This window comes from Procambarus clarkii, chromosome 70 (genome assembly GCF_040958095.1).
Source record: "Procambarus clarkii isolate CNS0578487 chromosome 70, FALCON_Pclarkii_2.0, whole genome shotgun sequence".
Taxonomy (NCBI): domain Eukaryota; kingdom Metazoa; phylum Arthropoda; class Malacostraca; order Decapoda; family Cambaridae; genus Procambarus; species Procambarus clarkii.
The window spans coordinates 22,517,105-22,530,536 of NC_091219.1; the positions used below are offsets into that span (position 1 = coordinate 22,517,105).

Genomic DNA, 13,432 nt, shown 5'->3' on the forward strand with positions numbered 1-13,432 from the left:
CCCGAGGCCGAGTCCTCTCCCCAAGCCCCGACCCCACAAGACAAGGACGGAGCAGCCGGAAAAGCTGGAGGAAGGGGGGCCCACTGGTCAGACCCTGAAGCTTCGGCCGGGAGACAAGACTCGAATGCCTCTGCCGCCCCCCCGGAAGGGGCAACCCCCGAAGCTGCCCGAGTCTCGAGATCAAGTAACCCCTGCTCCGACCCCAAAACCCTCAGACGCTTCGGGGCCGGAAGCAGGGGCGGGGGACCAGAACGAACAGAAGGGGAAGGACGAGGAGGTGCGGACTGAACCAGGATCGAAGCAACCCCCACCCCCAAGTCCGGGTCTCGAAAAGCAAAGCGGGGCAGCCCCGGGGCATCCGGGGAAGCAACCAACCGAGCGCGTTGCAACAGACGAAACCTAGACTGCAACGCACGTGCCGCCCGTACCCGAGTAGAATCATCAGAGGATTGGGTAAATTGAGTCACAAGCAAGCAGCAACACTCACAGGACTCAGGGTCGAAAGTATCACCGACCCAACAGGCAGCGTGGCAGAGGCAAAAACAATGAGGGTCACCCTGAGACAAGGGGACCGAGCAACCCTCAAACTCGCACACAGCGAGTGGGGACTCCGGGGTCACATCCATCGGACCCACGCGCCCCCTAGGGGATTCCCAGGGTCCTGAGCGTTTACTTTAAGAGGACTCGCGCTCAGGTAGTCCCAGGCAGGGTGCTGCAAACCGGCGCCCAAAACTACCAAGCAAACTTCTAAAGCTGAACCCCAGGGACGTGTACACTCACGGGGACCTAGCAGGGGGCGCCACCGAGGAGAACAGTGGAAGGGCAAAAACAAACTGAATAAAATGACAGAACCCCCCACCAGGCAAAAACAAAAAGAAAAACAAAACCCCGCAAGAGGACAGCGAACCCCAAGGAACAGAGCCGGCCGCGATGTCGGGAAATACAAGCTGAGCAGCACCCTGCGCCCCTACCAGTGCAAACTGTCTCTTACCTGCCGGTAACAAGGGAGAACAGAACACCCAAGAGCCCAACAGGCGGCCGAAAAACCGAAAGGTAAAACGGACCAGCAGAGGCAGACCCCGAGGAGCCTGTGGAAGGTGGCCCCAAGCCCCAAGGGCAGTACTTACAGGGCACCTAGGGAAGGCAGCCCTAGGCGCATGCAGCCCGAGTACTGAAGATAACTCCTGGCTCTCGCACCCACAAAACTAACACCACACGCAAAGCACAGTGCAGTAGCGACACCGGAGCCAGAGCACACGACCATCGCCTATAGCATCAGCCTCAAGAACTGAGGTGTGGGTAGCCGGCGCGGGGGGTCTGGGGCTCCCCCTTCCCCCTCCCGGGGAGGGGGGAGCTGCGCAGACAGCGGCGCGGCAGTGTGTGACGTCACACTAGTTTGCTTGTTTTCGGTTGGGGAGTTCTATCCACTAGTTCGGTTTTAGGTAGCAATTTTAACCAGAATAGGGGTTTGTTTTGGGGCGCTTACCTTTCTGGGTGCCTGTTCCGGTCGATGGCAGACATAGAATGCTTCCAACTACACGGGGGCTTCTATAGGCCATTGCTCCCCTTGCCTCTCTGAGGGGGCCCGGTTCTGGCCGTGGTCCCCGGTAGGCCTAAGAACTCCATACACATGACTGATGCCAAAGTCTGACATTAGCATATCAGCCTGGGATAGCTCCGGGGAGCCGACGGGGCTCCCCCCAGAAAACAAATAAAACCGCATTGGAAATACATAAAACAAATAATTGAAAATATATTTATGGCAACACCCGGTGCTTGAATGGCCCGCGTGACTGTGTCTAGACGATTCACCCAGGGGCGACCAGGCCCTGATGACGTCACAGCGCACCTTGTCCACGTCCCCACAGCCAAAGTAAGTGGAATTTGGTATTTATTTTTACATAGACATGTTCAGGGAAGGGAATTTATCATTTTACGAAGAAAAAATAATTTTTTGGGAACACTATTTCATGCGCACCGGGGGAATTTCACAATAAACTCGACGCAGCACGGTGGTTAAGGACCTGCCCGAAACACTGCGCGAACTAGTGGCTTTACATGAATGTTAACACCATGCTATGTATCCTCACAAACCCAATGTACCTTCTGTATATTTAAATAAGTAAATAACTAAATAAATACAAACTACCTCAAGCCCATCATCACCCAGCAAAAATCTGCTATCAGAACAATAACAAACTCTGCTTTCAGACAAAACACAGCTCCCCTGTTTAAATCCCTAAACATGCTAAACAAATTCACTCCACACATTCTCTTGTGTAAATTACATTTACAAAACCCTTTTCTTCAGCTGAAACTCTTCCTGGACAGATGTAATAGAACACAATCACCACACCAGACATAACAGACATAAATATTTCTTTTATATCCCTAATGTTAAACTTAATCTGTGTAAACACTCTATGCAAATAAAGGGACCTAGTCTATGGAACTCACTCCCTAATGAATTGAAAAGCTGTCCAACTTTTGCCTTAATCAAAAACAAAAACAAAATTACCTAATTTCATCTTCATAGTTTCCTACTTTAGTGCTTTAGTTTCCTACATAGTGCTTTAACTCGCACTGTATCTAATGCTACCAAATCCCCCAATAATAATAATAATAATAATAATAATAAATATTTTATTTAGGAAAAGTACATATATAGATGCAGAGTTACAAACATACAGTTGGATTTATAGATAGAGCTAGTACATACAATACCTAAAGTCACTAATACGCATAGCGTTTCAGGCAAGGTGCGGGGGAAAACACTTGGACTAAAACTTCATAGTAATTGGGAGTAAAATATAAATTGTTTGAAAAAAAAAAATAGGGGGGAACATAGCAAAAATCAGCAATTGTACAAGTTGGTCAACAAACATTATTGTTTAGAATAGCAAGACATGGGTTGACAGTTAAGGGGTAAGGTAGGTTACATGGAGTTAATTAGGTAGTACCCTGGAAACACAAACTGAAACTGTCTATTTTCCGCTTGTTACAACTTGTAATAAAGTTGTTACATCTTAACGTGTTTATGACGTATTAGAACGTTGTCACAACTTGCTATATTGGTTGCTATAACTGGTTAGGAAGTGTTAAAACTTGTTCGAACGTTGTACCAATGTCGTAGTTTCGGTGTTTGGCGGGTACTTAGTTCTACTCTTAAACTGGTTGAAAGAGGTACAGCCATTGACTTGATTAGGGAGGTCATTCCACATTCTGGGTCCCTTGAGTTGTAGAGCATTTCTAGTTTGGTTAAGTCGCACTCTTGGAATATCAAATAGGTATTTGTTTCTGGTGTGGTGCCCATGGGTTCTGTTACAACCTTCTAGGAAACTTTTAAGGTCAGGGTTGACATTGCAGTTCAGAGTTTTAAATATATAGAGTACACATGAGAGGATGTGCAGTGACTTAATATCTAACATATTCAAAGATTTGAGTAAGGGTACCGAGTGCTGTCTGGGGCCAGAGTTAGATATTGTTCTAATAGCAGCTTTGTGTTGAGTAGTTAGAGGACGTAAATGATTTTGTGTAGTAGAACCCCAAGCACAAATACCATAATTGAGGTAAGATAGATGAGAGTAATAGAGCATCACCTGGGCAGGGCGAGGTACATAATATCTGATCTTAGAAAGAATGCCAACAGTTTTAGAAACTTTTTTTGATATACAGTTGTGCCTCGATTAATGAATTTAATCTGTTCTGGCATTGTGCTCGTCATGTGAAATGCTCGTCTTGCAAAACAACAACAATGTCGTCGGAGGCGTCTGAAAACCAGCAGGAACGCTAGTAATCAACTTTTAGTTTGCTCGTTAATCGAGTGAAAGCTCCTCAATGGAAAAAAAAATTATGCGAGTGGCTCGCTTGTTACTCGAAATGCTCTTAACTGGAGTCGCTCGTCATTCGAGGTTTCTCTATATTTAGAATGTGTCCCTGGAAATTCAGCTTGTTATCGATGAGAACACCAGGGAATTTGCCATCTACTCTATTACTAATCTGAATATTGTTTATTCTTAGATTAATTTGATTTGCGGGTTTATTACCATACAAAATATAGAAAGTTTTGTCAATGTTAAGGGTGAGTTTGTTAGCAGTTAAACAAAGATGGACTTTATTTAGTTCAGTATTCACTGACATTTAGAGGAAGAGGGTCAGGACTGGAGAAAATGAAGGTTGTGTCATCAGCAAATAGAATTGGTTTGAGGTGTTGAGAGACATGTGGAAGGTCATTAATGTATATGAGATAGAGGAGAGGGACAAGTGTGTGCTGCCCTGAGGAACACCAATGTTGATGGGTAGGGTGGGAGAAATGAAATTATTCACAGAAAGATACTGGAGCCTGTCAGTAAGGTAAGACTGAAGATATTGGAGGGAGTGACCTCCGACTCCATAATGATGTAATTTAAGAAGGAGATTTTGGTAATTACAATGTGTCAAAAGCCTTACGTAGATCAACAAATAACCCAACAGGGAACTCATTTTTATCAAGAGCTGCATGTATCAAGCTAATCGTACTAATAAGTGCATCGTTAGTGCTTTTTTGGGGTCTGAAGCCATATTAGCAAGAGCTAAGTACAGTATATTTTGTTTGCCTAGATAAGAGTAAAGCTGCTTGTAGATTAGTTTTTCAAATATTTGACAAATTTGGCAGAATTGATATAGGTCTGAAGTTGTTGACATCAGTGAGATCACCAATATATGTACCTAAGCTATATAACTTAAACATTGTAATCTTTGATATCATCTGATATCATGGTTGTTATATTGAGTGCATATTCAGCTGCATTATTCCTTGAAATGATCCTCAATTTGTGCTACAATGAACCAATTGATAATCCTGAAATTTTACCTTAATGTACCTAGTAATCCTTGTCATTATAGTGTATTGTTATTATTGTGTACTAATCTAATCTAGTTTATTGTGTCAAACTTTCTTACCATGTACCTGTAAACACTGTCAATTTTACTGGAAATTATCTACTTAAAATTATCAGTTAGAATAAGGACTTGCCCGAAGCGCTATGCATGCTACTGGCTTTACAAGAATGTAAAATCATCATCATTACTATGTACTCTCTTAACCCCCAATGTACCTTCTTGTATATAAATAAAATAAAATAAATAAAATAACTATAAACATAAAAAATAACTTTTAGTTATTTAATGAAAATAATGTACAGTATATTTCGTTCTAAAAAAATACAAGATATGTTTCGATAATGGAGAAAGCTACAGTAGGTGCACCTGTAATCTCTCGGGTCTTAGCCTCAGTCTTCACCCCCACTTGAACTGCTTCATCCATTCTGGGATATTATTGAATTTTGTAATTTGTTTAAACTTGCTGCTATGTTGTTAAATTTACTACTATAAACTTGTTGCTGCTATTAGACTTGACCTAACATCCAAAAGTTTGAACAAACTAGCACTAACGTGCCAAATATAACTCCGTAATACTCACAATGGTTCACTGTCACTTATAACTGACTGAACTCACCAGATCAGCAATATTGGCTATCTGAAGGGCGTCGTTGAGCGCTCTCACTCTCGAATAGTTCCTGTCCTCCATCTGTTAAGTTGAACGAAAGTAGTTTAGTTTTAGAATGATCGAGTTAAGATGCAGGAAAGAAAATTAAGTCCTGAAAAGTTGAAGCTGTTCAAAACCTAATAATTGTGGGGAAAATTAAGTACTGTAGCTAAATATTAAGACAAATACTTACAAAAAATGGAAGAATACGGGAATGGGTAAAACAATGATTAAAACAAAGAGAAAGTGTCATGCTAAATGGGAATGAATCTGACTGGAGAGATGTGGAAGATGGATTACCACAGGGGCCATTTTGGGACCAACCTTTTTTGTTATATACATCAATGACATGAGAACATTATTAGAATATTATCTACTATCAGAACTATAACAAACTCTTGTCTTCAGACAACACACAGCCCCCTTAATTTAGGTACCTTAACATGCTAAACATACACTCACTCAACACAATCTCCTGTGCTATTTACATGAACAAAACCTTGTTCCCAAATGCTAATTTTTATCTGAAACTTTTCTTTGATCGGTGCAATAGAACCCATAAGAACCACACTAGAAATAAATATCTTTTTGATATCCCCAGAGTCAAACTAAATCTGTGCAAACACTCCATGCAAATAAAAGGACACAGTCTATGGAACTCCCTCCCTAATGAATTAAAAGACTGTCCAACCTTTGCCTTACTCAGAAGTAAGGCCAAAAAGTACTTACCGGTAATTTCATCCTCATAGTTTCCTACCTTGCACTTCAAACTCTCACTGTATCTTACTACCCACTTCCCCAATATTAGTACCGTACTCAAGATATATATCTTCACCAGTGTAATCATCTATGTAAATTTATATTGTAGTTATATATTGATATAAAATTTTGCTACAATGTACCTTTTCATCTTACCTGATATGTTAGATTAAGGACCTGCTTGAAACCCCATGCGTGCTACTGACTTTGCAAGAATGTAAAATTATCAATCTTATGAAATCTCAAACCCATTGACCAGTACCTTCTTGTAAATCAAAAAATTATTATTATTTTTTTTATTATAATCCTGACTTAAATGCTTGCTAGAGGGTTGTAACAGAACCCATGGGCATCACACTAAAAACAAATGTCTATTTTATATTCCACGAGTGCAACTTAACCGAAGTAGAAATGCTATCCAAATCAAGGTTCCTAAAATTTACCCGAGGGGCACTAACACACTAGTGGACTTCACGAGGACAGGAAGCCAGCGGCTTGTCAAAGGCCCCCCCTCCCCCCACCTAATTGCCCTGATGTTTTTTTCCAGCTGGATCTTAAAATTTACCTGAGAGCCACTAACACTAGTGGCCTCGACGAGGACAGAAAGCCAGCAGCTTGTCGAAGGTCCCTCCCAATCTGCCTTTATCTTTATTTATTAATAAGAAAAATCAAACAAAGTTTTGGCATTTATGGCTTTGGCAGGTAGGTAGTTCCATGGAGTTTATAACCCTGTGCGTAAAAAAGTATCTTCTGTTTTCACTCCTACATGTGGAGTGCAGGAAAATAAGGAATAACCTCCCCAATAACATCAAAGACTGTCCCTCTTTCAATCAGTTTAAAGAGAATCTAAGTACAGTACTACTTAATCAACTCTATGTAACCTTCCTTACTTCCTAAATGTCAACCTATTTTGCTAGTGAAAATATACCTAGAAAAACGTATGTATGTTTTCAAGTTGCCATAGAGCACAACCAACACACTACAGCTCACCATGCAACACACCACAGCTCACCATACAGCACAACTTCCACACCAGCTCACCACACAACACAGATCACCACACAACTCGCCATAGCAACACACCATAGCTACACACCACAGCTACATACCACAGCTCGCCACACAACACACCACAGCTTACCACACAACACACAACAGCTCACCACACAACAGCTCACCATGCACCCAATATACAACAGCTCATCACACAACAAATAACACCTCATCACACAACACACAGCTCACCGTAGCTACAAACCACAGCTAACCACATCTACAAACCAGAGCTTATCACATGACTCAGAGCTACACATGACAGTTCACCACAGCTCTCCATAGCTACATGCCACAGCTCAACAACACTACAGATCTCCATAGCTACACAGCACAGCTCACCACAAAAAAACACCTCGGCTAACTATAACTACACACCACAGCTACACACAACAGCTCACCACAGCACAACACAGCTACACACTACAGCTCACCACACAACACACCACAGCTCACAACAAATCAAATCAAATTTTTATTCCAGTAGAAGTACATACATTCAAGATGAGTTACAAACATAATGTAGAATTTCTAGAGAGAGCTAGTACATTCAATGCCTAAAGCCACTAATATGCACAGCATTTCGGGCAAGATATGGGAAAAAACACTTCAACTAAAACTTAATACTACTCGAGATCAAAGCATAAATTGAGTTAAAAAAGGGTGTTACGTAATTCCCCTGCATAACAGTGGAGAGTTGCCTCTTCCCTTTCACGCTCAACACCATCATGCTACAATACCTCCTCTACAACATCAAAACCTCCAGCCAGATATTTGAAGAGCTCCCAGACAGGCACCCCATATTGGTGTCATGTGTTGTAGGTAAGGCAGCAACTACCTGGCAGCTGTTGTTTACCTTGCACACATTAAAAAAAAAGTAAATAAAAACTGCAAAAATCCTTTACAGTGTGCTAGTTGTAGGAATAAACATAAATAATTAAATTCTTTACTTTCAGTGATAAACATAAAATAATAATTCCTGAAAACTTTGCTTACACACAAAAACTTAATATTTATGTTACTCTGGAAAAAAAAAAACAAGAGTGCTTAACCCTTAAAGTGCGCATCACGTCATATGACGTGTTGGAGTACTACGCAAGATTTAAACGGCCCGGGAATACATGGGGTTCACCACACCATCAGGGCTCTTGTAAACAGGCGCCATTTTTTAAAAAAATCGTGGGCCAAACTCCCGGGTGTTAGGGGCCTCAGTATTGAGTGAACAACCAAGCCTGATGCACGCAGCACGAGCTAACAGCACTGCTGTTCAGCTTGTGACCACAGCATCTCCTAAAATGCCATAATATACTTGTTCATGCTATTATGTAGCGATGATATTACAGAAGACCCCTAACTGTGATAAAACTGACCAGGGTTCTGATAATTCTCAACTACTAATAATACTGAACTAATACTGAAATGAGTTGAGAACAAATAAAAAAAAGATAAAAAGGGGGGAACATGGCTGAAAAAGCAGCACAAATACAATTAGGTTGACAAACAGCGTCGTTTAAAAAAAAAACAGACATGGGTTGACAATAGAGGGGTAAGGTAGGTTACAGAGAATTTATTAGGTATAGTTTCGTTTTTATCTTAAACTGGTTGAGAGAGGTACAGTCTTTAACATGGTTGGGAAGGTCATTCCACATTCTGGGTCCCTTGATTTGTAGAGCATTTCTAGTTTGAATTATGGTATCTTATGGTATGGTATAGTATGGTTTGATACTTATGGTATCTGTGCATGGGTTTCAACCTCTGTAAACTACCTCAAGCCCATCATCACCCAGCAAAAATCTGCCATCAGAACAATAGTAAACTCTGCTTTCAGACAACACTCATACAGGGGGAAGGGGGCTAAATCCCTAAACATGCTAAACATAAAATCACTCCACACATTCTCTTGCGTCAACTACATTTACAAAACCTTGTTCTTAAATGCAAACCATGCTCTGAAACTCTCCCTGGACAGATGTAATAGGACCCATTATCACCACACCAGAAATAAATCTCTTTGATATCCCCAGGGTCAAACTAAATCTGTGTAAACACTATGCAAATTAAGGGACCTAGTCTATGGAACTCACTCCCTAGTGAATTGAAAAGCTGTCAAACTTTTGCCTCATTTAAAAAGAAACAAAAAGTACCTAAATTTCATCTTTGTAGTTTCCTACACTGAGCTTTAAATTTGCTCTGTATCTAGTGTTACCCAATCTTTATGTACTTAATCCAAACAACTTTATCATTGTGTTCATTACTGTCTTCTTTTATGTGCTAGCCATATGCTGTATTGTGCCTGCTAAGTTTTGTTAAACTACCATTCAAGCTGTCATTGCAATCATTCTGAGCTACCTGTGCGCTTTAATATACCTACAATTTTTCTCTCATCTTTTATTTTTTTCATGCGTATGTAACTGTTATCATTTTTATAAATTTTGCAAGTATTTACCTACTTATAAGTTTCTTAGATAAAGGACCTGCCCGAAATGCTGCGCGTACTAGTGGAATTACAAGAATGTTATTACTATGCTATGTATCCTCACAATCCCAATGTACCTTCTTGTATATATGTAAAATAAATAAATAAATAAATAAATAAATAAATAAATAAAATAAATCTTTGTGGCAACTCCCACCTGTCAGCGCAGGTGACGCTGACCGGCTCTGACGACCGCTCTGTCAACGCCCACTTTTTGCCAGACTTCCTCGGTCAATTGCGCCCAAAATATGTTGCCTACAATTTTTTTTTTTTTTTTTTCTGTGCTCAGGGAACACATTAACATTTTAAGAAGACGAAATAATTTTAGATTTTTTTTTTCTTGCGCACAGGGGTGTAAATGTCCTCAGGACCCCTGAGCAGTGGAAGGGTTAATGATCAAAATTGCAGATATTCTACAGCACATGATGTAAACAATGTATTAACACAATCACAATATCTCTATAAATAACTTGAATGTAAGAACTCTAAGCAAACACTTCGATGATGTTAGTGCCTTGATTGAAACTACTGACAACAAATTCTCTTTTATTATACTTGCTGAAACATGGTTAAAAGAGGATACTACTCAACTCTTTAACATGTCAAACTACTCGGCAATTAACAACTGTCGACCAATTCAGAGAGGTGGTGGTACTGCTCTTTACTACTACAAAGAACTGACATGCTTAAAAGTAATTAGAACTAGAGACTACTGTGGGGAGTATATCTTCGCCAGTTTCAGAGTCAAGGGTGCAGAGTCTGTCCTGACTGTGGGAGCAGTCTATAGAATTCCTAACACTGATGTGTCTGAATTCAACTCTAACCTTAGAAATCTAATACTAGATAACAGACTGAACAAAAACCATCTAATTATTGCAGGGGACGTTAATATTGACCTCTGCAAGCCTGAAAACCCTACTGCTGCTAGTTTTCTCAACTGTATGAATTCCTGCTTCCTCATACCCTTAATCACTAGACCTTCTAGAATCACTGATAGTACTGCCACGGGATCACATCTGGACCAACATAACCTCTCCACTTCAGGGATAATCATCGAAAGCACTAGAGACAATTACCCCACATTTCTCCTAACATTAACAAACCACCTCTAGAGACAAGGGAGATAAGCTTTAGGCTGCACAATGAAACTGCTATAGGCAATTTTATAGCTGCTGCTGCTAATGTCAACTGGGAGTCCGAATTAGGTAACATAGGGGGACATCAACCTAGCAGTGCAATCTTTTCTTCAAAAAACTCTCAGCCTTTATAACACCCACTGTCCTATGCTAACGAAACAAGTCTCAACTAAAAGGCTAAACAATCCTTGGCTTAGAAAGGGAATACTTAAATCCATTAATAAAAAACATGACCTTGAGAAGAAGTATAGGTTAGGAATCGTCTCCAAAGAATTTTCAAAGAATTACTCATCATTGTTATCTAAAATAATTAGAAGAGCCAAAACTAAATACTACAAAGATAAAGTTACCCAAACAAAGGGCAACATTAAGAAAACATGGAGCACAATTTCACAAATATTGAGATCAAAGAAGATTTTAAATAACAAACCAATACTCATGTCTAATAACGATGGTCAGCTTACACCCTCTGATACTGCTATTGAGTTCAATAGGTTCTTCTCTTCCATTGGGTCATCCCTTGCAAAAGATATTCCGTCTTCCACTACTGATGTTCAGGACTATCTTACAGGTAACTATCCACAGTCTCTGTACGTATCGCCTGCAAATTCCACTGACGTTAATGAGATAATCCTTTCCCTTAAAACCAAGTCTAGTGCCCTTGAGGAGATACCAACTTTAATTTACAAAAATGCCTCCAGATCTTTAGCTCCTGCTATTGCATTGCTCTTCAAGTAACTTGAACTCCAAACCTTTCCAGATATTCTAAAAAAAAGCGAGAGTAACCCCTGTCCACAAATGTGGTGATCTCACTGATGTTAACTACAGACCTATATCAATCCTGCCAAACTTGTTAAAAACATTTGAAAAACTAATCTACAAGCAGCTTTACTCTTATCTAGCCAAACTCAATATACTTAGCTCTTGTCAATATGGATTCAGACCCCAAAAAAGTACTAACGATGCACTTATTAGTATGATAAACTTGATACATGCAGCTCTTGACAAAAATGAGTTCCCAATTGGGTTATTTGTCGACCTGCGAAATGCTTTTGACACTGTCTACCACCAAAACCTTCTTCTTAAATTACATCATTATGGAGTCAGAGGTCACTCCCTGCAATACCTCAAATCTTACCTTACTGACAGGCTCCAGTATGTTTCTGTGAATAATTCAATTTCTCCCACCCTACCCATTAACATTGGTGTTCCTCAAGGCAGCATACTTGGCCCTCTCCTCTTTCTCATCTACATTAATGACCTTCCAAATGCCTCCCAACACCTCAAACCAATTCTATTTGCTGACGACACAACCTTCATTTACTCCAGTCCTGACTCCCTTGCTTTAAATGTCACAGTGAATACTGAGCTAAATAAAGTCCATCTTTGGCTAACTGCCAACAAACTCACCCTCAACATTGACAAAACTTTCTATGTTTTGTTTGGCATTAAATCCTCAAATCAAATAAATCTCAGGATAAACAATACCCAAATTTGTAACAAAGTAGATGGCAAATTCCTTGGCGTTCTCATTGACCACTAGCTGAATTTCCAGGGACACATTCTCAATATATCAAAAAAAGTTTCAAAAACTGTTGGCGTTGTTTCTAAGATCAGATATTATGTACCTCGCCCTGCCCTGGTGAGACACTATTACTCTCTCATCTATCCTTATCTCAACTATGGTATTTGTGCTTGGGGTTCTACTACCCAAAATCATTTATGTCCTCTAATTACTCAACACAAAGCTACTGTAAGGACAATATCCAACTCTGGCCCCAGACATCACTCGGTACCCCTACTCAAATCTCTCAATATGTTAGATATTAAGTCATTGCACATCCTCTCATGTGTATTACATGTATGTATGTGTATGTGTATATGTATGTATGTATGTATGTATGTATGTATGTATATGTGTGTGTGTGTGTATATATATATATATAATGTCGTACCTAGTAGCCAGAACGCACTTCTCAGCCTACTATGCAAGGCCCGATTTGCCTAATAAGCCAAGTTTTCATGAATTAATTGTTTTTCGACTACCTAACCTACCTAACCTAACCTAACCTAACTTTTTCGGCTACCTAACCAAACCTAACCTATAAAGATAGGTTAGGTTAGGTTAGGTAGGGTTGGTTAGGTTCGGTCATATATCTACGTTAATTTTAACTCCAATAAAAAAAAATGACCTCATACATAATGAAATGGGTAGCTTTATCATTTCAAAGAAAAAAATTAGAAAAAATATATTAATTCAGGAAAACTTCGCTTATTAGGCAAATCGGGCCTTGAATAGTAGGCCAAAAAGTGAGTTCTGGCTACTAGGTACGACATATATATATATATATATATATATATATATATATATATATATATATATATATATATATATATATATATATATATATATATATATATATATACACAACGCTTAGCTAATGTCAATCCTGACCTTAAAAGATTCTTAGAAGGTTGTAG

At 39.9% G+C, this 13,432-nt stretch overlaps 1 protein-coding gene across 19 annotated transcripts in view; it reads right to left on the minus strand.

The window, feature by feature from the left end:
- The window catches only part of LOC123775303 (disintegrin and metalloproteinase domain-containing protein mind-meld), an 890,968-nt gene that overhangs the window by 291,920 nt on the left and 585,616 nt on the right, over positions 1 to 13,432 (minus strand). For all 19 annotated transcript variants that reach the window (XM_069311667.1, XM_069311664.1, XM_069311663.1 and 16 more), the window contains one exon: positions 5,498 to 5,569. In XM_069311667.1, coding sequence (XP_069167768.1) covers positions 5,498 to 5,569 — 72 coding nt within the window. The remainder of the gene's footprint in view (positions 1 to 5,497; positions 5,570 to 13,432) is intronic.